Source organism: Chiroxiphia lanceolata, chromosome 10 (assembly GCF_009829145.1).
Source record: "Chiroxiphia lanceolata isolate bChiLan1 chromosome 10, bChiLan1.pri, whole genome shotgun sequence".
Classification (NCBI taxonomy): domain Eukaryota; kingdom Metazoa; phylum Chordata; class Aves; order Passeriformes; family Pipridae; genus Chiroxiphia; species Chiroxiphia lanceolata.
The window spans coordinates 9,540,105-9,566,404 of NC_045646.1; the positions used below are offsets into that span (position 1 = coordinate 9,540,105).

The window sequence follows — 26,300 nt, forward strand, 5'->3', positions numbered from 1 at the left end:
AGCAAGGGCTTCCCTGTAATTTTATCAAAGCCTGACAGCATTCCTCAGTGAGCTGTGGCATGAAGTGGTTGTTCTTTGCTAACGCACAGAGAGGAAGAAGAGCTCTTAAATAAACACCAAACTCTGCTAAAGCTAGCACTCACTGCTGTCCCTTTCTTTCTCAATAATGATCCCTCTGCAACCATTCCTGGCTTGCTTTGTCTACAGACCCTTGAATTTCCTGTAATAGCTCTCTTCAGAGAGACTGACCTAGCTTTACATAGAAGTTATTCTGCATCAAGTTTGCCATGCGGCCAGAATCAGGTTTTTCCTCTTAGCTTGTGCCTCAAAGGGCTTTGTAATAGCCCTGATTTCCTGTGTTAGAGTGGGCTGCAAAAACTATCCAGAAAAAAACAGGACAAGGTAACATGCAAGTGGCTTTGAGAACTATAGACAAGTGTTGACTTAAAATTTAGGAAGGAACAGGTCATTTAGGAAAGACTTCACTTGGAAAACATAAGAAAAACTGTACTCGAGGGCATTTAAATCCCCCAAACCTGAAAGTTACTAGTAGAGAGCAGGCAATCTGGAAAGTATATGACAATGGTCATCCTTCACATACTTCTCTATAGGATAATTTTTTTTTTTAATTAAGTGGTCATTCATTCCCTATATCAGACAAGTAATACATCTGGATCATTACAACATTAGGCACAGTTCAGCTGTGAACATTCAGGCTTTAAATGCACTGTGAAATCAAGATATCATGGCATTCCTTGCACTTGTATTTCCAGGTGCACCTCTACGACACTTTCCCATCACTACTGAGGCCCTTAAGCACTACGTTAATGAGAAAGCTGCTGGCACTGACACACTTGCAGGACCTATGAACACTTACTATGGATGAGGTCAGGAACTACCAGAAGAGCTGGGTGCCTGCAGAGCCACAAGACTTCATTGCTGCATGCCTAACTCAGATGTTAAATGTAACACGTAATTTTCTCTTGCACAGCTAAAACATATTTAAAATGCCTGTAGTCAAGGTATTTCCAGCTGCACTGCTACTTCTTTCTCCTTCTTTTCCTCCTGAGAGATTGTTGAGCTATTTCTTTCCTTGAATTCAACCTAAAAATTAGAGAGTAATATTGTTCCACTCTAGACTGAAAGAAAACTTATTGTGTGCTGCCTTCCTCAGTCAGCAAGATCATATATTTTTAACAGAGCAACATGGTTGCTGTCTCACCAGCTTCATCAACTCAGTACGGAGTCTGTGGTGAAAAACAGATCTGTTGCTGGAAATTTGCTATGCTATTAAAACAGTCTTAAATCTCACTGTCTGTCTTGTATCTGCAAGCAAAGGATGACCCACCCTCTCTATTCATAGCACAAGAGACCACAGATCTCTTTGTGGTGGGCTCAGACACCGTCACTTTCCCTTTATGCTTAGCTCTCCATGAGGGTGTATCTGGAAGTGCAAGGTGGGAAATGTGTGCAGCTGCACTTACACGTGCTGTGTTCTTGCACATGGCAGGGTAACAGGCAAAACACTGTCATTTAGCTGCCCTAATCCTGCAGTGTAAGGTGTCTTGGGTATTTTGAGTTTCTGCATAGAGTCTGCACATCAACTGCCTTCTTGAATACCTTTGTTCTGCAGAAAGAGTCTGTGTTGGATGCTGTCATTGGTCCATCCTGTGGAACTGAATATAAGGACTGAATGATCCTGCCACATGCAAATGCAATCCTACAAGAGATTATGTGTTATAGCAGCACTAGTGCCACAGGGTTTATGTGAACCCAGGACACCACACTGCAAGGCTTCCCTGTCACTAAGGTCTGTTAATGCCACTGAGGTTTGGGGATACCCTTCAACAAAGCAAAGCCAAGCATTACATCCCTCTCACTGACTTAAACATCACATCTTATGTTTACATTTGGTCCCAGGCTGCAAAATTACCTAAAGGTGAGTTCGAACAGCTCATGAGGAACTCTTCACTGTGAATAGGATGCTGGATGTTATCTACATCCTACAATATGAATAAACCTATACTCAGTTTCCTCCTTCTATTGCATAGATGTTACTTTTACCACTTTTCTATACAGGATTACAAGAGTTGGATCAGTGTATAAAGGTACCAGTATATTGACCTTTGAATTCTTTTAAACTGGTACAAGCTAAGTATAAAAACCACAGAAATTTTAGAAAAATACTGTCTATATATGCAATTTATTATATCAGCAGAATACTTTAAATCCATATCCAACTTCAGGTAGGTGGTCTTCCCAACAGATGAGACCTGTGTGGCTTTGGGAGAATATATCTGAGAAAATCAAGATCCAAGTTAGGGGCCTTGATAAGTGTGAAGCCTTCAGTTCAGTGGGATTTAGTGGTGGGGTTTTTTTAAAAGTTTTATTATGGTAATAACTGCATCCTCTGGTGCTCTAAAATAGATCTTGAAGAGTGACTAATAATTTTTAAATAAGCTATTCTGTAGGAGATAGCACAGTGTGACCCTGTTTCTCACCCCATAATAATTAATTGGCACTTGCACTGAAGAATTTCAAGAGAGCCATTGACATCCTGAAAATTTAAGTCATTAGTTTTTGATTCTGCAAAAAAGATCTTTGTATTTTCATTTTGTATTTTAGTAAGACACTTCAATTTTCCCCAACATATTTTCTGTCCAGTATGATCAAGAGCAGTGGGAGAGTCCTTGACAGTTTAACCCTGGTCATTTCCTGGACAAGGATGGAAACTTTGTAAACAGAGAAGCTTTTATGCCATTTTCTGCAAGTAAAAGTGATCCTCAGTCTTCCATACAGCTGTCCTGCAGTGACTCTTTCACAGCCCAAAACTTTTGTAACATCTGATCTCCTTCCATGAGTATCTTTATTCATTCCCATAATAAGGTCTATGTAGGAAGAAAATGGAGGTGGTGTTTTTAGAGATCTGCTGCAACTTCACTCTTTTGAGGAAAAGCAGCTAAAATGAGCTGGGGTCTGAATGAAAGGAAATGCAATTGTGGTAGGAAAGTAGATTGTCATGTGGGAAAACAAGGGCTGATTAAAGCCCCTTCAGAAGGCAGGGAACGTAAACCTGTTTGCTAATCAAGAACTGGCTCCTGGAAGGATAATACTAATACTGACATCAGCGGAGGCTGAGAGCACAGGAAAGGAAACAGCATCTATGTTAGGTCTCCATAGCAATTTGTATAACACATTCTTTCTGAAATATTTTTGTAAACTGTTAGTTTTCAGAGCACAAAGATCCCATTTATGTGTAACTGCAACCAACCAGGGAATTCTTCATGAGTTTTTAAAACTATTTCTGCTACTATCTATTTATAAATAATTTTCTATGTCTTCTAAGATTATGAACCCGAGTTTGAGCCCATAAAGCAACAGGAATGGGAGTGCCAGTGGTAAGAACATTTGGCCTAGGACTTAGGAGATCCTTTTTCCCCTGTTCTACTGTACTTCTGTGATTTCAGGCATATTGCTGAGACACCCATTGCCTTGGCTTTCAAATAGTAAAATAGCATAACATTACTGTGCTGTGCAAGGGTGAATACACTCAGACACTATAGAACAGAGGACATATAGTACCTTACATATGTTGAACACACTTTTTTCATACTTCTGACAGACAGACTGTTGAGGGATATTAGTTGTTTAGGATAAATAAGTAAGTTTTAAGCAGAATGAGTTACACAGAGTTATAATACTGTGTGATTTATTATGGTTTTTTGCTTTGCTTTACTTGCTTAGCATGAGCAGCTGGATTACACAGATGATGAATTTTGTATGACTCTCTCTCCACACCAAAAATTGGTGGAGAAACAGAATCAGTGAGAAATCCATTTACTAACTCTGCCAGATAGGAGAAATTATTGGTCAGATACTCGCAAAGTACTATGAGAAGATTCTGTGCTCATGGAGTAACATGGGGATGGATTCATAACGTTCAAGGAGACGCTAGAGGAGGGACTATCTCCCTTGTCCTCTATATAAGGTGTCCGTTATCCTTTACTAACACTGCAGGCGTTGCAGGCTCTTTACAGGGACAGTGTTTTTCCCACTTTCTGTGCCACCCCTCACTGTGCATGAACGGGATGGGGATGGCGGCCGGGATGGGGGTTGCATGTCACCACAGGAGGCAATTCGGGCAAATCCTTTGACGTGTAACTGTATCTACCAAAGCCAAATTAATTGTACAAATAATTTGTGAAGCCGCTTTACAAATCACGAGGCTACAGCCTGGCGCCAGCCGCGTCACACCCAACATGGCGGCTTTATTTTCCCCGCGCCACACTCAAGATGGCGGCCCTGACCCTCAGGGGAGGTCCCGGCAGGGTGTTCCCTCCCCGCCCCGCCGTGCGCTGCACTGACGGCTCCGGGGGGAAACGGGGGCGGCTGTGTCCGCGCTGGCGGAAGCGGCGGAAGGTTTTGGCTGCCGGACCCAGCGGGGCGGAAGTCGCTGAGGCGGACGGGGGTGGCGGCGGTAGCGAGCGACGATGAACAACAAATTCGACGCGTGAGTGTCGTCCTCGGGCCCCCTGGTCGGTTCCCGGCGCGGGGTCTGCATGGCTCCGTGCCCCGCCGGCGCCTCCCGCCGCTGCCCCGGCGCCCCTCGGGCCAGACGCGATGAGTCACGGCGCCGCACAGCCCGGTCCCTGCAGCCGGGGCCCGGCCCGGCCCCGAGGGGCTGCGGGCCCGAGGGCTGGAGGCCGTGAGACAGCGGCCGTCCCGCACCGGGGAGCCGCGGGCTGCCTCGTGGCCCCGCTTCGCGCTCGTCTTTTCCGGCGCTTGGTAGGGAATGGGCGGGCGGAGAGACTCGTGGGGTGCCGAGTGTGTGCTCGCCTGTGCCGTGCTGAGAGGCGTGGGGAGCGGGGTAGGAGAGTCAGCAGAGTTACAGAGTTACAGTGACAGCTCTTCGTGTGGTCCCTCCCTAACAAGTCACTGGGGTTTTCTCTGGCAGGTCAGTATTAGTAAAACTTACTTGAGTTTGTTCTAAAAAGCTATTTTGTTGCTCTCTTTAGCTAAAAAGTGTGTGCCCAAGATGCCTGTGATGGGCGCTGGCCATGCCAGGTACAAGTAGTTTTTACTGTGTGGGCTGTCAAGTGCAGATTCCCAAACGCTGGGGACCCTGGTGCCACGGAGGAGCTTTGAAGCAGAGATTGGCGTGAACCTTCCCAGCTGTGTGGTACCAGACTGGCTTTCTTTGTCCTTTCCTTTACCAGATTGAAAGATGACGATAGTGGAGACCATGACCAGAATGAGGAGAATAACACACAGAAAGACAGTGAGAAGGAAAAGAATGATCGGGAGAAGCCACAGAGTACTACCAAGAGGAAGGTATGGTGCTGCCATCTGCAATCAGTCCACTGCCCGAGCATGCTGTGGGAGTGCTAGAGAGTCAGCCCTCAGTTCAGGGATAAGAAAAATATGTCTTGGAGGGCTGTGGTCTCTAAATGCACTGTCACTGCTGTGATGAAGACAGGGGCTGTGTTAGACTTTCACAATTTGATGTAGCATTTGGAGGTCTGTATTCTGAGGGGTGAATGCTCCCTTCACAAACACAGCTAGTACTCTGCCAGGCTTCTGAACAGGAATGAGAAATAAACCTTTATTTTCCACCAAAAAAATTTTGGCAGAGGGTGTGGGGGAAGGACTGGTTGACAGGGCACTAGAGGCTTGCAGTTGGTTTACCCGGCAGTGATGAAATAACTCATGTGTCTCTGTGTGTGTATTGTAGCATGGTCAGGAAGGCATAGGGTGTATAATCTTGTTTTCAGGAAAGCTGCTCTGTCTAAAGTAATGCAATCCTTGTAAACTTGCAAGAGGAGAGAAGGGATTCAAGCCCGGGCAACCTGTAACAGTATCAAGTGATACAAGATAAGAGCTTTGGTTGGATTTTTCTCTGTAAGTTTCACTCCTGGGTAATGAGCTCTCATTAGCCTCTTTTGTGATCATTAGAAGCCTTTTAAATCATTAATCAGTGCTTTGGAAATGGAAAAGTGATCACTGCCCACTGCTGGTGATGGGTTCTGCCAAAGCTGACATAACAAGTTCCAAGATTAATTCTCCCAGAGCACTGGGGTGTTGGTTGCTTAAGGCAGTTGGTGTCACCGAAGACTTATAATTGCTTTTGAATCACAGATTAGTGTAAGTAGGGTTTGTCCTTCCCAGAGGGGAAGAGTGTCTTTTTTATTTTTTCTCGTTTTGGAAAAGCTCTTGCATTGCCCTTTTTAGTTTGTCTTTTTTTGCCTTGGAGACAGTTAAGGACTAAAAGGAAATTCAGTAGTGCTGCCTCTAATAGTTATAACCGTCACTTTTGTTGTGATGCTCTGCATGGTTAAGTTATTCTTTCCTTAACCACCCTGCACTGCAAATTTCCAGTATTTCTGAACTAGACTAATCGTTAGGCTGTTTTGGGCAATTAAGAGAGACAGAATTTTTCTGTAAGAACGAGGATTAGTTTGTTTATAAAACAGGAACATGTGGACTTCTGATACTGTGGATGTAATTTTTCCCCTTCCCCTTTTAGAGGAGCATGTCAGGGGTAAACCAGGCTCTTTCTGTCCTGCAGGCTGTTGTCCCCGGGCCAGCTGAGCACCCCTTGCAGTACAACTACACCTTCTGGTACTCCAGACGAACGCCTGGGCGGCCCACGAGCTCCCAGAGCTACGAGCAGAACATCAAACAGATCGGCACCTTTGCCTCCGTGAGTACACCCCTGTTGCCGTGGCTGGTTCAGTCCCTGTGTGAGGGGTGGGTGTGTGCACACACAGGCTGTGCTCTCGCTGCCAGGAGCAGGGGGGAGTGATGTGCCAAGGCTTACAGATGAGCTCTTGAATTGCCTACAGCAGATGATGTGTCTTTAGCAGTTCTGCTCTGTGCTAGACCTCCGTGCCTGCAGTAATGGTGGCAGCTGGAGTTATAATTGCAAAAAAGAGGGAGCTCCCATGTAGGTCATATGTGCTGGCTAGAGCAGGACTGGACAGGCCAGCAAGAAAGGAACAGCTTTTTTGGGTGTATGTGTGAAGCAAAGACTGTACAGTCCCCCTCATGCTTCCTGTATTCCCACTACAAAGACTGTGTTTGGATCAGGCATCTGGCCTCTTGTATTTGCAAACACCTGGAGGCCTGTTGTCTGTCTGGAAGTGATGGACAAGGTGCAGTTTGGTGTTGCAGTGAAGTTCATTAAAAGGCAAACTGCTCTCCCTTTCCTCTTACATTCTTTGTGGTTGTTTATTCCTGGAATAAATTTGAGTGTGTCCTTGAAAGGCAGTGTTGGCTTGTTGTATGGTACTGGGAATGCAAAACAGTCGTGAAGAGCCTAAGATATATAAGCAAAATATGTCTCCCTTAAAATACTATTCTCAAAGTCAGGAAGTCTGTTGGCTGTTTTCTTTCTTGTTCGTTTTTTTTTTTCCTTTTTTTTTGTTATCTGGTAGTTGTCGAGTTTTTTCAGGGTCCCATGTAAATGTTGATTTTGACCCCCAGTACATATCTTCTGTAATGGGAGAATTTGTAAAAATACCCCTTTATTCCTTCTGGAGACTGCATAAAAATATGCCTGTCAGAGCAGCTGGGTTGTGATGTTGTATCCACAGAGGATAAGAGTGGAAAGAAGAGCCTGTTGTTGTGGATAGTTGCTGCTCCTATTACCCTGCATGAGCAAGTGCTTTCAGTTCAGTGAATGAAAAATGTGGCTACTGCATGATGATCTAGTAATAACTTCTCAGTCTGTTAAATCAGTGTAGACTTAACATTGATTTTTAGCTCCTTAGAGGAAAAATGTCACATATTCTTTTGTCTGCTCTTTGCTGCAAAGAATTTGTGGGTGCTGTTGTAGGCTGGAAGTGCTGTAGTTCTGTCAGGATGGAGAGAGTCTGGCCAGCAGAGCTGATAATGTGTTTGGTTCTAAATTCTGTTTAAGGAGAAGGAAGAGCAACCTTCAGAAGGAATTGCCTGAGCTAAGTCTGTGTTCAGATTTATTCATGGCTTCTTTAGAAAGCTCTAAAAGCTGTGAAATGTGAACCACTAGAGGGCACGTGCCCCCGCTCTGGGAGTGCAATTTCCACACGGTATTTGGATGTGTCTGGCAAAACCAGATTGCTTCTGACCCCTCCTGAGCCTTGGTTCATAATTTTATTGGCTATAAAAGGGATGACAGAGGTCAGAGATTGGAGCAGAATTCCAACTGCTGACCGAGTCATTAAGGTCTCTGAAAATTACTTGGAGTGGTGTCTGACCCCTCCAGCTGCACTGCTGGTCTGCTTAATAGCTGTTGTCTTAAATGAGTAGAGTCTTCTTAAACTATGGAAATTAGTATAATGTCTTCCATTTTTTATTTTGTTTTAAAGATCTATCTCTCTAAAATCCTTTCTTACTCAAAGATTCTCAAAGGATAAATGTTATTTTTAAGAATTATAAAAGATAACTCCCTTTCCTTGCAGTCAGATCGTCTGACCCAGGGGTGCCAGAAAGGAACTGGTCAAAGTGAAGTGGTCCAAGTGTACAGATCTTAAACTACCACTAGAGGATGTATTTTGTCTTAAAATCTGGATACAGTAAAATTAAATTTAAAAAATGTCTCATTTGGATGCTCCTGCAGTGTCCATGGTCACAGAGAGCAGTGGTTATGCAGGGTAGAGAGGCTTGGCTGTAGCTGATGCATTTGACACATATCCAGTCGTTGAAAGTTTGGGCAGTAGGATTTACAAGATATGGAATTGGAACTGTTCTCCAGAGCAGCTGTTATCTTAGCATGGATTTCTTCAGACAAACACCGTGTGACTTTAGAGGCACTTGTTGAATGTTTCGAGTGGTGATCTGGGAATGGAGCCAGTCAGAAACAGGCACCCAAGCTCTGATCCTACTGCTGCCTTCTGTGTTTCCTAATCAACACCCTTGTGACAGGAGAGTGCAATAGAAGAAGGGAAGGTGACACTGGCGAGCTGGTGGAGAAATGGAAGCCTGTTTCTGTAGGAATCTGGACTGTGAACAGTTTGAGCAGCCTCATTGTGTGGTTCCTGTTGTTGCAGGTGGAGCAGTTCTGGCGGTTTTACAGTCACATGGTACGTCCTGGGGACCTGACAGGCCATAGTGACTTCCATCTTTTCAAAGAGGGCATCAAACCCATGTGGGAGGTGAGTTGGAGCTCTCATTTCTGCCTGGATATTTTCCCAGAGTGTTTTGGAGGGAACCTTCTACAGTAAAAGGACTCTTGTCATTAAATGGCACTCCATTGGCTTCTTTTGGGTGCAGTCCTTTCTTCAGGGTCTCCTGTTAACTTGTCCTGAGAGGTCTGTCCCATGTGACCTGGCATTTCTGGGACGTGCTGCCAGAGAGGGAATGTGTGGGATTTGCTGTTTGCCACCCCCCACAAAGGTTGCTGAACTTCTTTGCCTGTGGGTCCAGAGGGTCTCTGGGCAGTGTTGCCTGGACCCCAACTAAGCTCTGTGCCTCCCAATACAGACACTTGCCCCTTAGTGCCTCCAGTGACACCGGTGCAGGCCTTTCCTCTAGAAGGGTTGGACCTCTCTAAGTGGAATTCAACAAAGCTTATAAAAACCAACCCTGCTTTTTCAGCTAAGGAAGGCAGAGGTGCATGTGGTTAAAAGCCTACAGTTGCACATAGAGCTGGAAATGGAAAAACAACTTAGCCTTTTATTTGCCTTTTTTTTTTTTTTTGTTCCAGGGCACTGAGTTTGCTTCTATTCCTATCCAAATCTGTTAAAAAAAATTTAAAAAAATCTTGGCCCAGCAAATCATTCTTCCAGTTCCTGGCCTGCTCCCAGCAGTGACCAATAGCATTCACAATATGAGAATTTTATGTGTTGCTCTGAAGTACCTAATTATACTGCTTGGTCCTGAGAAATTTATATGTGACCCTTGTTGGCAATTATTTTGAGCAAGGTGTTTTATAGCCAGTTACTGCAAATACAATTTATATAAAATGTTTAACCCTCTTTGGACTCCTGGTGATTCAGCTGCTCTGATAATGTGTCAACCAGAGAGTCCACAAGTTAATGATACCAGAATTTCTATAAAGCATTTCCCTGTAGCCATTTTAAGATGGAGGTGGAGAGATTCTTTTGTTTTTTTTTTTACTTGTGGCCCCACTCGCTCCTTATATTTCTAGAAGAGGACCTGGGATCTTACTGCTGGCCTTCCCTTGGCTGCACGGTTTGTAGGACTTTGTTTATGCTTTTTCTCTTCCGAACCGGTCCTTAGTTATTCCCATTCTTGTAGGCACATATGTGTCTGTAGGTAGCTGATCTTTTTCTGCATCCATCTGTGCCTTTTCTGGTAAAGTCAGAAGCACTAAGCATAATATCCCCTGGTGATTTACTGAGCTGCAGATCATTGTTATTCTGGTAAAGGAAAATCTAATGCTTGACTGAACTGAAGCTTGTTTAACCTGAAAGAAAACTAACAGTAACCATAAAGCACATGATACAGCATCTGTCTCCCAATCACTGCTCTCTTCGTAGCCTTGAACCTGCTTAAACCACCTTTGAGATATTTAGAGGAACATCACTCTCTCTTCTGATGCCCACTAGTCATTGTGGAAAGCTTGAAGAGTTAAACCCAACTCCCAGCTTAAAGGTTAAAGTGTGATGTTCAGGACTTGGAAAACAAGGACATTTAACTGAAAGTAGTTTGCATCTCATGGGAGTATGCCACATTCCCAGAACTTATGTTGTTTTGGATGGTTGAGGTTTGTCTGGAGCTGATGCTTTCCCCTTTCAAAGCAGGCTTTAGCACATACCTGAAAACTAGGAGTCAGGCAAATGCTGCCATTATTCTGGCCCTTCCATGTTTCCTCAGGATTGCTTCGTTAGCACTTGCTGTCTCAGCAGTGACCGATGAGAGCACACAAATGTTCGGTTTTATCTGAGCCCTAGAGAAGCTTCAAGGCTAAAATAAAGTTAATTTTATTTCATTAAGAAGGGTTGGGCTGCTTTGCCTGGCATCTTTGAGATGTGTCCCAACTTGGCAGAAGGGATTGCTGGTGATTTGACTACGGATGTCCTGTTTTCTGCAGTCCCCCCTCAGTCATCCTTTGTTCTTCTCTATGTCTGTTCTATACCTGTCTTCCCTTCCACTTCCTAACTGCCACCTCTTTGACTTGTTCCTACTTCTGTGTCTTCAGCTTTGGATGGAATTTGTTCCCCCCTCATCTTGTAAGATTTCCAAGCTACAGTGTTGTACAAGACAATGCCACAGTGTTCTGCACAGAGGAGAAGCTGTTTGACACAGCTCTTATGTTCTGGGGGAGGCTGTAGCAGTTTCCAGTTGATTATCAGGTGCAAAATACAGAATCACAATATTTAGGTGACAGACTGAGTGCTAGCATAAATTTTTTCTTTTACTCTCTCCCTTCATTTTTGGTTATTTCCCTTGGTCACCACAGCCTGCAACAACCATTCAGCTGTATGATGTGTGATACTGTCAGTGGTTCCCAGAGAACAAACTGGTTCCTTCTTGTGAGCCCATTCCTAGAAATGTGGAAGGAAAACGTTTATCTACTTTTTGCTTGCTTTTAAATATCACTTTGAAAACTCTTTCCTGAGCTTCCATGTTCTATGATGAGGGATTTCTCCTGTTTTACAAGCAGAACTACATATACAGGGAATTAGACAAATGGGGAATCAATCTTAGTTTTAGGAATAGTTTTAAGGTCCTTTCCTCTGGATCTGTGTGTAGATTGGTAGGCTGGTGTTAGTCTTTGCTAGTGAAATCAAAACACTAGAGCTCAAGTCTTCAGAGAATAGAGCTTTGGAATGCTGAGAGCCATTGTTTCAAATACTTCGTATTCAAAGTAAGTCTTTTACCTCTGTCTCTGCTTGTGTGGGGGAGAAGTGAAATGCTTTTGCTTGAAAATACCTCTGTTTGTCCCTTGCCCCACCCAATCAATATCTGCTCCTATTTGTGGCTCTGCTGCCTTATGGGTAGCAGAAAAAAAGCTCCAAGAAAACAGATCAATTTCTTGCCCCTCTTCCTAGGATGATGCCAACAAAAACGGTGGTAAATGGATTATCCGTCTGCGGAAGGGCTTAGCGTCACGATGCTGGGAGAATCTCATTCTGGCCATGCTGGGAGAACAGTTTATGGTGGGGGAAGAAATCTGCGGGGCGGTCGTCTCTGTCCGATTCCAGGTAAGTGCTTTTGAGGGCTGGCACATGCTCCCGTTTGGCAGGGCTGCAGACAGTGCATCCACCTGCTCACCCCTCCCGTGCTGTTCCGCAGGAGGACATTATCTCCATATGGAACAAGACAGCCAGCGACCAGGCCACGACAGCGCGGATACGCGACACGTTACGAAGAGTGCTCAACCTACCTCCCAACACCATCATGGAATACAAAACCCACACCGATAGCATCAAGTACGTGTGGGGGCAGGGGGGGTGCTGCAGGTCGCACGTGTTGCTTGAGTCAGCGCAGGTGGCAGGGACTGAAAGAAGTGCTGGTGTGCGTTAGGGCTGTTCCCTGCAAATGGCAGCAGTTGTTGCCAGCGCGCTTTGAAAGCCAAATACCTGTGCTGTTATTGTGCTGTTATTAGGGACATCTGGTTCTAACAGCAAAAGCTTATTTTTTTTAAGTGTGTAGTCCAGGGGTATTTCAGCAATCCACCCAGCCTGTCACCTGGGCGATCGGCAACCCAGGGTGGGACTGTGGCCTGATGTGTTCAAAGACAAGATTGCAGTGGGGGGGGACGACGAGATCATTTGAATAAAAAGAGATTCTGGGGAATAAAGTGCGGAAGCTAACGGGGATTTATAGTGCCATTAGACTTATAAATGGTCTTGGGAAAGTGCTGTGTGAATTTACAGTGCTGTACAAATGATTTCTAATCATAATAAACGTCGTATATTAAGTCTTCCAGGCCCTGGTGACAGAGGCTCTTTAACAAGACTAGAAGATCACGGTACACAGAGAGGACAGCTGTATTTTTAAATAAATGTGTTATAGCTTACCATACCAGGCCATTCAGGGTGACTTTTATTTTCCACAAAGTGACGCAAAATTGCATATATAGGTATTAGTTAGAGGTGAGTTATGTAATTTTTTTCTTTTTTTTTTTTTAAGTTTTATAAACCAATACACTGATTAGGTCATATTGGTTAAATTAACACTTGAAAAGGTGCACCTGGAAAAAGTGAAACAAATTAATAAGACACTGATAGGGCAATGAGCTTTCTAATCTAGCTTGTAATCAGGGTGCCAAGTACTTTTCATGACTTCCTTTCATTATGATGGCTTGTTGTTTCCTCCTTGTCATCAGTGTGCTGTCAGACTGTTTGGTGACATCAGTCTTGGTTTTAGCAGACAGCTGGCTGCTGGTTGTGGCCAGTTTTGAGTGTGAGTAAATTAGTAATTATACAAAGATCTTGCTGAACAGCCTGTAGGCATCCAGTGTTCCATGTGGCCCTCCCTCCTGAGTGTGTGGGAAAGAGGAGGGAAGGAGATGGGTTTTTTTCCATGACTTTGCCAGTAACATTTCTCATGCACTTTCTGCCAGGAGAGGGCACTATGGACTCTCTGTCCGTGTTGGGAAATAGCGAAGTGCTCTCATGGACACACAGCAGAGTATTTTACTCTTGTTCAGCAGCAGCAGACTGCAGACTGGTGATGTGGCTTTGTGGTGAGAGGAAGGAGGTGTTTGACTTCTCTAAGTCTCTGTAGGGAAAGCTGTGTATGGAGTCAGCTGTCCTAAGTTGTTGTGGTGGTTTGTGTAGCAAGAGTAGAATGGGAATGTTGTGGCCTTTCTCTTTTACACTATTGCCACCAGCACTTTGTAGCACAGAAGAGGCTGCTGTAGCAATGTTTGTAACTGCTCTTGCTCTGGCAGGTGTCAGGCCTTGAGTGATGGTGCATCCAGCAGTGTGACCTTATTTCTCTAACCAGTGTAACATGTTGTGCTTCCTGCCCTCTCTTCCTGCATAGCATCCAAGCTTCATTTTGTGTTATGACGTATGGTGCAAAACGAGCTTGTGTGAGAATAACAGGTGTTTGGGGTATCAAGTTTAGTAGTTCAGATTACAGCTGGGAGCAGTTCTTAAACAGAGGCCAACTGGCTCGTCTCCCACTCATTCTTCTGTGGGTAGGAGGGTTAGACAGAAACTGGTTTGATGGTGTCCTAGTCAGGTAGATCTAAGCAATTAACCTTTTGCCATGTAGGGCATCAAAAAAGCCCCTTTTTTCCCATTGCCTCGCTTGAGCTGCAGCAGTCTGATGATTGCAGTGCTGTCCAACATCCCCTTCAAATGGCACTGGTGTAAATTCAGAGCAGAACTGCTGTCAGTGGAGTTTCTGTGTAGTGAGGCACAGACTGACCTCTTATACCTCCCTTGCCTGGTACCAGCAGGCAGCAAAGGGGCAGCGGCTGCAGAGAAATGACGGTGGCTGCTTTGTGACAGAGAAGAGCAGGACAGCCCCAGCTTTCAGTCTGACTCTGCTTGGCTTCTCTTCATGTCATTAAGGTTCTCTCACTAATGAAGAATCTCTTGTGTAACTAGTTCTATCCTCCATAAAATCTGGCTCCTTTTCCTCACCCATCTATCAAGCCCTGTTGAAATACTGTCCGTCATGAATAAACTCCACTTATGCTGCACATGTACCATGTGATTTATGACTTGGGAGGGCTTTCTAGCCAGCACTCTATATTCACACTCTGGCTGTGTTTCATGAAAAGCTCTAATGGAAGAGCTGTGCTGTAGGCTTTGTCAGGGCTGCCTTTTGAGGGGGGGGCTTGTGGCATTTTTCATTTGTATGGGCTGCATCTCTCCACTAGAGCTCTGCTCATGTGCAGGGTTTGATTGGCATTGATTGTGCTTCAGGGAAGGGAGCACGCTTAGTAAGAAAAGAGCAGGCGTTTCTCAAAACCTTGACTTTTAGGTGGTGAATTGACCTGGATTAGCTTTTGACACACTGTAAATGAACACTTCTGTAGAAATTACTAGCATGCCCCTCACTGTGGAACCTGAGCCCTGTGTTTCAGGTTTTATATATTCCTTTTGTGATGATGCATTTCATATTAAATCAGTTTTAGACACCATTTTTCATGAGTTGTCAGTGAGGCTGCAGCCCCTTTTGTTTCAGAAAGCAGCAGTGCTGCCAAGTGGCATCTGAAAAGTACCTGTTGCATCACAGCTATTCCAAGGAGCTGTTCTGCATTCTGTCCTTCCAGCTCTCAGTGATGGGGCTTGCGCATTTAGCTAGATAAGCAGATCTTTCACTGCAATTTTCCTGTGTTTGTCCTTTCTCTTGCTTGTGATATTGACAAGCTGCCTAAATCCTAGCGAGTGGAAGGGTCAGCTTAGTCTGTATGAATTTCCAATCTTGCTAGGAGAGCTAGAACAATCTCTTGGACTCTGTTTAATTCCAAGGGATTTATAGTACCTTAGATGTTACAGTGCTGAACACCTGAAGAGTACATATGTGACATTTTATGGGCCGCCTTGTTTCAGTAGCTGGAGAGAAATCACTTCTCTTTGTTCCCTCAGAGGTGGACTGAGAGAGGTGCACACGGATGCAGTGAACCACTTCATGGGTTCTGTTCATCAGCGTTGTTAACCTTGGAGGTGACAAGGTCCAGAAGTGACAGTGGGTTATGGACAGTGGTACTTCCTGTGGTTTGGAATTAAAGAAAAAAACCCCAACCTCTTTTGCTGCCATAGGAGGGGCACTGTGTTTTTTTTGAAAGCAGGATATTTCCAGGCACAGCCTGGCAGTGTCTCAGTGAAGCCACTGAAAACAGTCTGTAGTCAGTGAACTGCAGTTCAGAGAGGGGTGGAAGGGAAGTGAACACTGTAATATTTGACTTTTGAGCACTGCAGCATGAAGTTCTTATTTGTCTTGCATACACCTTTGCCCTGCCTGGGGTAATCAGCCTTTCTTTTCTGCGCTGATAACTGTGTGATCAGTGACCATCTCCTGTGGTGAGAGCTCTCACCCGCAGTACCATCCAGGAATCCCAGGCAGATTCAGCAACATTGCTTCCTATACCGGGAGGGAGCAGACCAGTGGCCATCAGCAGGCTGCCACTGAGAGGGCTGGTCCAGAAATGTTTTGGTTGCTGTGTGACGTTATGGATCGTCCTGTCAGCTCTAAAGCAAGGCTGCTTTTTCTGAAAACAAAGCTTCAGTTATTCGTAAGTGCCTGCTGCAGTGAGAGCTGAGCAGGGTATAAAACTATCCTTTCCTTTCAAAGTCACCACTGATAACTAATGGGATGGCTCGAGTAAATGAGAAGAATAGTTGATCTTAATAGAGCTGGCACTGGGTTCATTTCACTGCAGGCAGTTGGAGGAAATGGCCTCAGACTGTTTTAGCTACCAAACAAGCAGATACCTTATGAAGGGAATAAGGGTGTGGACTGTAAGAAGGCCACAGGGTTGAGGTTCTCAGGACAAAAAAAGTGAGAAATGACAGAAAAAGTGACAAGGAAGAGAAATACCTGTAGAAGTGGCAGATGTTGGGCAAGAAGATCAGTGTTTGTGAGACAGTCAGCTGGTGGTAGAGTTCTTGTGAGGTCTCCCTTGTCACAGCAGAGTACAGCTAATTCTGTAACTGTTACGGTTTTATAGCACTGGTTTCCATTTGCTTGCCAATTTGCAAAACCTTGGGAGAACTTCTCAATATTGCTGTCCTGCTTGTGTCACCTGTGCCTTTGACTGTGTCTTAAATGATGTGTGCAGGGTTAACCTTGTCTAAAGTTAGATGGTTGGCCAGTGGGACCCTTACACACTGTCTGATGCCTGTCAGGGAAAGGCAGGTTGCCTTGGGTCTTGCCAGTCTGGAGAGCTGCATTTCACCCTCATTACTTCAAGTCTGAGAGCAGGAATAAAATCTAGAGGAGAGCAGTGAGGTTCCAGATCTGATAGCTGTCCTCTTCTCCCAAGTCTCTGCAGTTCTGGCTTAATTCATTTATCGCTCCATTCTCCCATTCCAGTAATGTTTCCAGGTGCTGCAAGTCTAAGAGCACTTCTATAGACCCGGGCTTTGAATTGATGGATTCATTGATTCGTTCTCCATCACTCATAGTATGCTTTATTTAGAAGTGCATGACTTTGTGAAAGGTTTCCTTATCTTGGTGGCCTGTCTCTTACCAAAGAAGTGACAGTTCAGTTTTGTTCATTTGGAAGTCATGATGGCTTCTCTATTTGCCTTTGCTACAGATACTGCCAGGTAGGTTTAAGAATTGTATCAGGCTAGGAGACTATCCTAGGTTATTTTTTTTAAAAGCTGTTAGTCACAAAGTGTTTGTCTGACTGTGAAGAAATCCCAAGGGGAGCCTTGGGAAGAGGAGCCTAGGAAGAGGCTGTGCTGCCCTGGACACCTGCAGAGCGTAATGAGTGGTCAGTGTGCTGGGAGGTTGCATGTGGGCTGCCAGAAGGATCAGACCTTCGTGCCTGTTGTGAGGTGCATGAGTGCACTATGAACTCTCTGAATCCTTTTTGAGCTGGGGAAACTGCTATGACGTACAGATTGAAGGTGGTTGGAGAAAACAGCTAGTGCGGCTTGCACAATGGTGATTTGGAAAGTCCGTTCAAGTGGCTGTGACTGTTCTGTTCTTCCTCTTTTTGCTGGAGTCTTCCTCTTTTTTTTTCTTTTTTTTCTTTTTTTTTTTGTGAGGAGATAGTGGCTCTTTTTTGCATTTTTTTTTTTCTTCAACTTACTTGCTGAGGATAAAGGGAGCCCTGCCTAGGTCCTGACCCTCGGCAGTAGGAAGTTTCAGCAGTTGTGGGTCAGGAATGAGTGTGGAAGAACAGCACTGGCTGGCTTTATTTAGCCTGCTAATGTTTCCATTTCCCATCTGTTCGGTGTGAATAATCTAAGTGTTGGGGATCAATTCACTGAGTATTTGATCGCTGCACAGACAGTACGGCAATAAGGTACTAAAAATGTCTATACATAAAAATAACCTCTTAGTCTCTCTGGCACTGTGCCTTTGGCATGTCACAGGTCATAAAGATTCTGCCAGACGGACTGAACTGGCAGCCTTGTTGGGTGCAGGATGGAGAGCAGTTCACTCTGTAGCATAGCTTAGGTACATCGGGGCGGACACATCCTGGTGGATTTTTTCAGTCAAGTCAGCAGATAGTTGGAGTCATTAGTACTATAATATGTATGAGGATCTTGGCTTAAGAATTCTTGGCTGGATAAGCTTTTTCTCTTCGTCTGTGAGGACTTGGCAGATGAAGGACTGTGTGCATGATGTTATTGGGCTGTTGGAACAGGGAACTCCTTAGTTTGAAAGGGGTAATAAATTATTGATTATGTTGACAGATAATCTGCCCTTGTGTCCCTCCTGCTGAGAACAGAAGTTACAAGTTTGGGGAGGACTATGGGACAGGAAAAAGAGAAGATGTGATTGTGGATGATGGGAATGTGGCAGAAATATGAGGTCTGGGAGATTGGAGGGAAGACATGAAGGTGAAGACCTTTTGACAAGGCTGGAGATGTGCAAAGCTTTCCAACCCCTATTCAGCAGCTAAGAGGGCTTCATATCCAGAGTTTCTCTTCTCCCTAACTTTCTTCTGGAGAGAGACAGTTGTACCCACAATGTCTCTGTGTTTATTTGGGCTATGATTTTGCTGGGAAAGAGCATAAGACACTGAGCTGCTTTTGCAAATGTTGATTTGGAGCTTGATTCTGAGGCTCATGGAAGAGCCAGTCTGGTGGTCTGGTTTTGGCACAGATGCTGACTAACCCAGGGTTTCCATTTCTGGAATCTCCTCTTGTGTTGCAGTGGCCTGATGAGGCAATGCACAAAACAAAATGTGAGGTAGCTGGTAAGTACCAACATCAAAATCTGCAGAGTGATCTGAGTTTATGGTTGACCTGGGTTTACTTGAAGGTCCCTGCAGCTCCATTGGAATCTGTGGATTTGGAAAATGGCTTGGCATGTGCTGTAGGCATCAGTACTGTTTTGCTGGGCATGGAGAACTATGAGGTTCTTTGATGTCTCTGATCCCAGAAGGTAATAGTCATGTTCACATTAACCTCAGCATCTTTTCCCTGAGAGGGCTTTCAGTATGCTGCCTTCGTAAAACCGACAGCAATTTCTCAGTCTGCTAACTTCATCTGTCAGTAACGTTCTCCACCAGGGAATGCAGCGTTAGGCCTGTCCCTCCAACTTACCTGAAAACATTTTCATTTCAGATGGCTGTGATGTTTTTATTGGGTTGTCATTAACAATGCAGGTTTACAATAGGAAATGAGACTTTCTAATAACAATTGGATTCTGCTGCCTGATTGAAGAATTTCGTAATAACTAAGCCATGTGGCATTAAAAGAAGCCCCTTTTGGGGAGATTACCTGCATATGCAGTACGTGGTAAAGCACGAGGCCAGTAACTGGCTGAGTTTAACCAGCCAAGGAATGTGATAATCCTCCAGGAAGATGTAACATTGGCTATTTTATTAGCAATAGGAAATGGATATTCCATTTGTGACTAGGAAGGTCATACCTGTCTCTGGGTATTAATGTGGCTTTATCACCAGCAGCCAGTGGGAACGCTTCATGTCTGTGCAGAACGCTAAAGCTGCCTCGCGCTGTCAGATGTTTGGCTGGGTTTTAAGGATGCTTCTATCCACTAGGGCTATCAGAGAATATTGCCTTGCTCTCTGAAGACAAGTGCCTTTCAAACGCCATTGAATGTTTCTGCTCTCGTTAAAAGTTAAGAAGCCTTTGATCTGAAGTGCTATTTTTTGTTTTTTATTTCATTTTTTTTCCCTCTGGCTTGCCAGGGCCTGGGAGGAGTTTCATGGCCTGGTGAACAGCAGTGGCCGCTGATCGAACGCTCCCCCTCCCTCTGTCACACCCAGGGTAGGGCCTCATCTTTTTTCCTATGTGACTTCATAGCATACCTCTCAGCTTCCAACCTTCTTCCTGTGGGCTGGCATGTTCTCTTGCCTTATGGGCCCGATGGTGGGCCCATTCTGCTATTTGTTCTTTTTCAAAGGTCAAAATGATTTTTTAAATTTGTTTTTTTTGACCGGACCACCAGCATCTTCTGTTGTGCTCTTTTGCTGAGTGCTATTTTGCTGATGTGTCCTTCCTCTGTGTGAGGCACTTGCATCCCAGACCTGGTCCCGGGAGGCTGAGAGGTATGTCTTCAGCTTGGGTGTGTTGCCTAGGGTTGACTGTAAGCAGGTATGGAGTGGTAAATGAATCCTAAGCACATCCAGGTGATGGACACAGAGAGGCACCTAGAGCTTGACATACTGCCTTTGCTCTTAACAGTGGGTTGGAGCAGAATAAATTAGTGGTCAATAAAAGCTTGTTTAGAAAGGACACAGAGTAGCTATTATATGTAGAAATAAGGTTGTGGGTAATGAGAAGACCACCAGCTACCGCTGGTAGTGGCAGCCGAGATGTGCAGAGAAAATAGCCAAGGTGAGCTCAGGGCAGTTGGGAGCCTTGTAGCTCGGATTGTTTTTCCCCTCCAGTACCCACTTCCCTGATGGCAGGCCCTTTCTTTAAAAAGGGCCAGCAAGAAGGCTGGCCATGAGAGTTGCATTTGGTAGTAGCCAAGTGGGATCGCTGCACTGCCGAGTGCCAGAGCAGAGGAATCTGGTGGAAGGAAGCATTTACATTCCTGGGCAGTGGTATGTAGCTGCTCCAACACAGCTGAGCTCTGAGGAGCCGCTTGGGATCCCAAAACCTCCCCCAACAGTGTTGAGCAAGCAGTGTTCCCATAGCTTGCTTCAAAGTCATGGGTGAAAATCACTCTCTCTCCTCACAGTTTTGGCTTTTTGTGAGGATCAGTGGTTACAAAATGTTATACAGACCCTTAGTAGTGTTGCTATTGTTAGATGACATTCAGGTGACCTTCCAGAAGAGGAAACCAGCTCACTTGATGAAACGTCAGCCTCTGAAGGCAGTAAATGTGCCAAGGGTATAGGAAAGCAGTGGCAGAGTTGATTTAGCTCTCAGCTGTATTGGGTTGTCTGTGCTGAGCAAGGATGATCAGAGGGCCTGGAACACCCCAGTAAAGGCAAAAGAAGAGGAAATGTCCAAGAACTGACCAAAGTGTGCTGTCATGAGTGACAGATGGCATGGGTGAAAGTCCAGTATGGGATAGAAAGCCAAACCACTGTTGCAAATTAACCAGAATCCAGTTAATGAATCCTGAATCATGTTCCCAAATGGCAGCACGGCCTACTTTGCTGGCAAGTGCAAAGGTGAACCCTAGTCTTCTGCAGATGGCCTCCAGCATGGTTTTTGCTGTCATGTCATACCAAAGTAACTTTTTTAACTCTACAAAGTGTTTTTCACTTCCTTCTGCACTTCCAGCTCCTGAGCCCACCTCCTGGAGGTGTTCCAGTCTGCACTGTGCTGTGTTGGTACAGCTGCCGTGCAGCTCCTAGCAGCACACAAGGATTTAAAGGATTTCACAGTCCTGCAGAGCACCTTGCTACTGAAGCTGCTGCCTTTGCTCTTCAGCCCAGCTCTGCCTGTTTGGTCTGGTTTGTGTTGGGGCATCCCAAGGTGTTTGGTTTGGGCACTTTACTGCTCTGTTCCTGTTTATGGGAATAGCTGCCAAACCTATCCTCTCAAAGTAATTGTAATCTCATTTGTTTCCAACACACCACCTCTCTGTTAATGTGTAAATACGCTTTGCCTGTTGCTGCTGCTCCGAGGCTGGCAGTGAGCATTTACACAGGTTTGTGTAACCCCATCTTCCATTGCTGCCCTGTGCTGCAGGTCTGTAGAGGAAGGCTGTAGACCAGCAGTCCTTTCTTTGTCAGTAGCCCCTGTGACTCATGGCTGTACTCATGTGAGTAGAAGCTGCTGAAGAAACTCTTTTATTTAAACTTGAGAGAAACGCCCTTGTCAGATTAGATATTCTTTTAAGGTAGTAGAGACCAGGGAGCTAAATTCGTTGACAGTATGATTAAATACGAGGGTCAGAGGCAGGAAGAAGTTGGTCTGACGGTATATTTGTGCTCCAAGCAGAATCCCTGAAATGAAATGTTTGGTAAGGAAGAGACTTTGCAAGTTGTTTAAACAACAGAATCCATCAGGGAGGTTGCCAGATTCTATTATATGTTTTGCTCACAGGAGATGACACTTCTTTCTTGTCATTGAGTGGGGATGAACCAGGATCTCCCACTGTTCCAAGTGTTCTGGAGTGACAGGTTGACTTGTGTGAAAAGTCTCAAGTTAGGAAGCAGATCTGCATAGGAGGTTTAATGAGCATTTGAGTGACATACTGGGATGGCAACACTGATAGCTTTGGTGGGTAGAATGGGGAGGTGCTGTGATCTGAAGGAATGCACATCTCTTAACCTCTTTTCTTCTCTCTGTTTTCCAGGGATAATTCAAGCTTTCGAAACACAAAAATCACATTGTGAGAACAAGAGTTGGCACTAAGCTCCTCTCTCCATGTTGAAAGCACTGAGGGGTCTCTACCAGTGCCCTCGACCTCTGAAGGGACTCATGGGCCACTCTCGCACTCCTCCCTGGAGGAAGGATCCATCAAGCCCTCCAGCAGCGGTGACAATAGAGGCCGATTTTGTCTTACACAAACTTTTTTTAGCAGTGGGGCGGGAGGCCAGCCTTTCAATTAGCAGCGTGCCCTTGGGGCCGCATCTTGCAGCACTTTCCTCTCTTTCTCTACATGGCATGCAGGATCTCTGGGATTCTGCCTCAACATCGGAGCCTTTTGCTGAGGGATACCAGTATTATAAATCTCTCTGCAGCTGGGCGGAGCATCCCAGTTGAGAGTCAGCCCTGTGGTTTTCAAATGCCCCTTTTCAGTTCTGCCAATAAATTATTGGGTCTCTTTGTTTCTTTCAGTCTCTCTTTTTTTTTTTTGCTCTGTCTGAAATTTGGTGGAGTGATATTTCTGTAGGGAAATCCACAGACCTGCTTCTGCAAGCTCCATAAAGCATCTTCCCCTGAGCTGCCCACCTGCATGAAGCTGCAGAGCACCCCAAGTGCAAGTGGTGGCCAAACTTTGCTGTATTTGTGGAGTTACGTGAGCAGAGGGGTTAGAGATGTACCATCTTGCTTAAAAAAATGAGATATTTGCTTTGTCTTTGGCTCTTCTTCATCCTCCTGGGTTAGCAGTGCCTTATTTGTTGGGAAGAGGAATCTGAGCTTCCCTTAAACTAAGACAAAGAGACGTTTGGTGTCAGTTGCCTTGACTCTGGCTGTTGCGGTGGAGAGCCAGCAGTGCTGCCCTGTGCTGGATCCAGGGAAAGGCTGAATTTGGGCCAAGCCCATTTCTGGGGTGCACTGGGGTTTGCAAGTCTCTGTCCACTTGGGAAACTGGGTCCCCACTGGGTGTAGCAGGAGAGGGGGATGGCCCAGGCTGCTGCTCATAGCTGCGTGACAGCTGTGACCAGAACAGGGGTTGTGAGTGACCCCCTGTCCTCTGGGGTGAGGCTGGAATGAGGGGTTGTTGCCTGGAAAGCCAGCATGGCTGCAATTTGGATGCCACGGAAACAATAGGAGCTAATTATTTCCTCTGATTCTGCTTGACTACAACACTAATTGTACTCATTAACAGCTTCAGCCTTTTCCCCTTTTCCTTGGGGAATCGCACAATTGCCTTTCATTTTTAATAGAGTCTTTGCATTGGGCCCAGGAGGGGAGTCTGCAACCAGTGCTGGGGCACATCTCCTGCCCCACATGCTCTGCACAGTCCCCCAGGAGAAGGGGCTGTTTGGGCCCGTTTGGTCGTGACTGCGGAACTATCAGCCTATGTCTGGGACAATTACCAGCCCTGGGGACTGAGAGACCTTCAGCCTCATGACTCCAATTGCAAATTCCTTGTCTTACCACTGAAGTCTAGACTGAAAACAGCCAGGACTGGCAGAGAAAGCAGGTTAAAATATTCAGTCTTCTGAAGGCTTTGTTTTCTGCATTGAGGGTGTCAGTCCTAGGCTGTCTCTAGAGACATTCAGCACTCTGACAGCAATGACTAACTGCTCCCTGTGGTCAGGCACTTGGCATCTGGCTGTGTTCCCCAAGCTGTGGTGGCATCCCTCTCCATGTTTCTTGAGACCCCATGGTCCTGTTCCTGCTCTTGCCACTTGTTTGTCACCAGCTCTCAACCAAATGCTCTTTTTGAGGCACAGTTTGTTTTCCCTGCTGCGATCAGGTATTACTATGGCTGCTACTTAAGATTCCTTTTAAATACAACTCTCCCCTGCTGCTCTCCAGTATTTGTTAGGGGGGATTTAGTTGTAATTACATTTTGGCAATCTAAGCAAAAATAGCCTTGCAAGGCAGGGCTGAAATACTAGCTGCAGGCTCCTTTATTCACAGCACATTTAGCTTCTTGCAGATGGCATCACTTGGGGCTTTAGTGCCGTTGTTGTGCCCAGCTGCGTGTCACGTCCACCTCTGCTATTTCATGTACTCCCCCACTTCTCGCCTCTCATGCCCCGTGTCTAAGCTGGTGCTGATGAGTGCAGGCTTGCTATTAAATCTGAAAGTGCTGCGGTCCTGCTGTGCTTACCTTCAAATACGCTTTGTGAGTGAGCTGTGGAAGAGCCCTTCTCTGGGAGGCTGTTCCTCTCCTCCCACTGCCACTGTGGTTGAGATTTGGAGGAACTCAGCAGTGGTTCCTGTTGCTCAGCCTTGAAGGGAGAGAGCTGGCTGGGCGTGGAGTTTGTCCTCTTTAAGGCTACAACTTTTCCAGAGGTCAGGAGGAAAGCAGTGTTTGATCAGTGCCAAGCATCAGGTCTGGTGCCTCCTATGGCCTGGTAGGGGGGGAGCCAAACTGGTTTTTAAGCAGGACTTTTGGTTTATGGTCTGCTGTGTCCTGCTGTGAAAATACAAGTGTGGGGTTGCTTGGGAGGGGAGGGAGCTTCCATCAAGCTCTAGAAAAAGATTTCGGGTCCTCCTCACTCAGGAAGGAAACCTCTAACCACGGGAGCCTCAAATCTGCAGAGTCAGGACCTTCCCTGCTTTCCTTATCCTAAAGGCTTTGTACACCTTTAAATTTCCTCAGATTCCTGCAAAGAGGCCTTTGGGGAAACTGGAAGGGCTTTGAACCCCTTGGGGCCCTGGAGCCCAAAGAAGAGCATCTACTTGGGCTCTTTTTTCCAAGGGGATGCTGAGCTGTGGTGGGCTCACAGGCCCTGGATGTCTCTGGCTACAGCTGCTCAAATGGGGGCTGATGGCTCTTCCCAGCTCACAGAGAGAAAGGAGTCCCCAGTTTTGGAGGGGAGCAGTTGGGGAATGCTTGGAGGATTCTGTTACTTTGTCTTAGTGCTTCCTGATGGAGTGTGGGCACGTGAAGCTGATAACAGGCTGGAGAGGCTTTTTGTCTCTCACTGCAACTCGCCCCAGTGCCCTGCACCTGCAAGGTATTCCCTCACCAGATCCTGCAAGGCACATCTGCTGCCCGAGACCTGGGACATGCTGGCTATTTCTCTGTTCTTATCTCTGGTGTGGTGATAAACCTCAGAGATCTCCTGAGGGCTGGTAAAACCGCTGCTTGGTAATGGTGGAGAGTGTGGTTTTGATCACATGCTCTTGGCAGGCTGGAAGAGCTCATCCATTTCCACTTGTGCTGTATGGACACACTGAAGCCTGGACTTGCTGGAAGAAGCAGCGTCTCTGTGAGCAGGGAGAAGTAGAGGACAGTACTTGGCTCTGGAGATGGGCAGCAAGGCAACAGGGACATAGGAATCAGTGGGAAATTGCCAGGCAAAGACAGACCAGAGCTCATTAATTCTGCACCTTCTCAGGGACAGAGGGCCCAGGGGCTGCAGACGTGCCTGGTGCTCTGGTTTGGGCTGCTTACAGCAGCTCCTGGCTCTCTTGGGTTGGGAACACTTGGCCAGGAGAGTGTCCCTTTAGCCACAGGAGTACTGTGCAGTGCCATCACTTTCCAGCAGGAGGTCTGTGGCTCAGAATACAGTGTCCCAGGACCTGGTCACCTCACCTGGGTCGTGGCCACAGGGCTACACCCCCATGGGAGGCTGAGGGCAGGACCCAGCCAAGGTTCTCTGGGCACTCCTGCCTACACTGGTGAGTGCCATCCCCACCTCCTTCAAGGTGCCAGCCTGGAGCACCGGATCCACCCGGTCTCGGTGCTGTGGGCACTACACATCTTGCAGGGATAGGGCAGGAAAAGCCAGTGCACAGGCAGACTGGCACAGCCGGGGTAGTTCTAGGCCATGACCAGTCTGCAGGTGTCCATGAGGTGATGTCTCAGCTATTAGGTATTTGCCTCCCTCCTCAATCTGTGCCTGCAGGGCCCTCAGCTCTGGCAGGCAGTGCCAGGAGCAGTTGCAGGCAGTAACCAACTGGTTTTCTCCCAGCAGCAGCAGAGACAACTGGTAC

At 46.0% G+C, this 26,300-nt stretch overlaps 1 protein-coding gene across 2 annotated transcripts; it reads left to right on the forward strand.

Moving 5' to 3' along the window:
* The first annotated feature begins 4,363 nt into the window (after nucleotides 1-4,363).
* On the forward strand, nucleotides 4,364-22,790 carry EIF4E2 (eukaryotic translation initiation factor 4E family member 2). Of its 2 annotated transcripts, XM_032697720.1 has the most exons (8): nucleotides 4,364-4,510; nucleotides 5,217-5,331; nucleotides 6,566-6,700; nucleotides 9,027-9,131; nucleotides 11,994-12,146; nucleotides 12,238-12,374; nucleotides 19,742-19,820; nucleotides 22,312-22,790. In XM_032697720.1, the coding sequence occupies exons 1-7, from the start codon at nucleotides 4,491-4,493 to the stop codon at nucleotides 19,785-19,787; spliced, it is 711 nt and encodes a 236-aa protein (XP_032553611.1). In that variant the 5' UTR covers nucleotides 4,364-4,490; the 3' UTR covers nucleotides 19,788-19,820; nucleotides 22,312-22,790. The 2 variants fall into 2 exon arrangements, with proteins under 2 accessions (XP_032553611.1, XP_032553612.1); XM_032697721.1 differs by lacking the exon at nucleotides 19,742-19,820 and having other exon boundaries at nucleotides 4,417-4,510.
* Nucleotides 22,791-26,300: the final 3,510 nt, after the last annotated feature.

What these genes read in the sequence shown, in the direction of transcription:
- EIF4E2 (XM_032697720.1), top strand. Translation starts at nt 4,491, where the DNA reads ATGAACAACAAATTCGACGC. An exon ending in GCATCAAACCCATGTGGGAG is followed by an intron (nt 9,132 to 11,993) that starts GTGAGTTGGAGC and finishes CCCTCTTCCTAG; the next exon opens with GATGATGCCAACAAAAACGG. An exon ending in ACCCACACCGATAGCATCAA is followed by an intron (nt 12,375 to 19,741) that starts GTACGTGTGGGG and finishes CTGGCTTGCCAG; the next exon opens with GGCCTGGGAGGAGTTTCATG.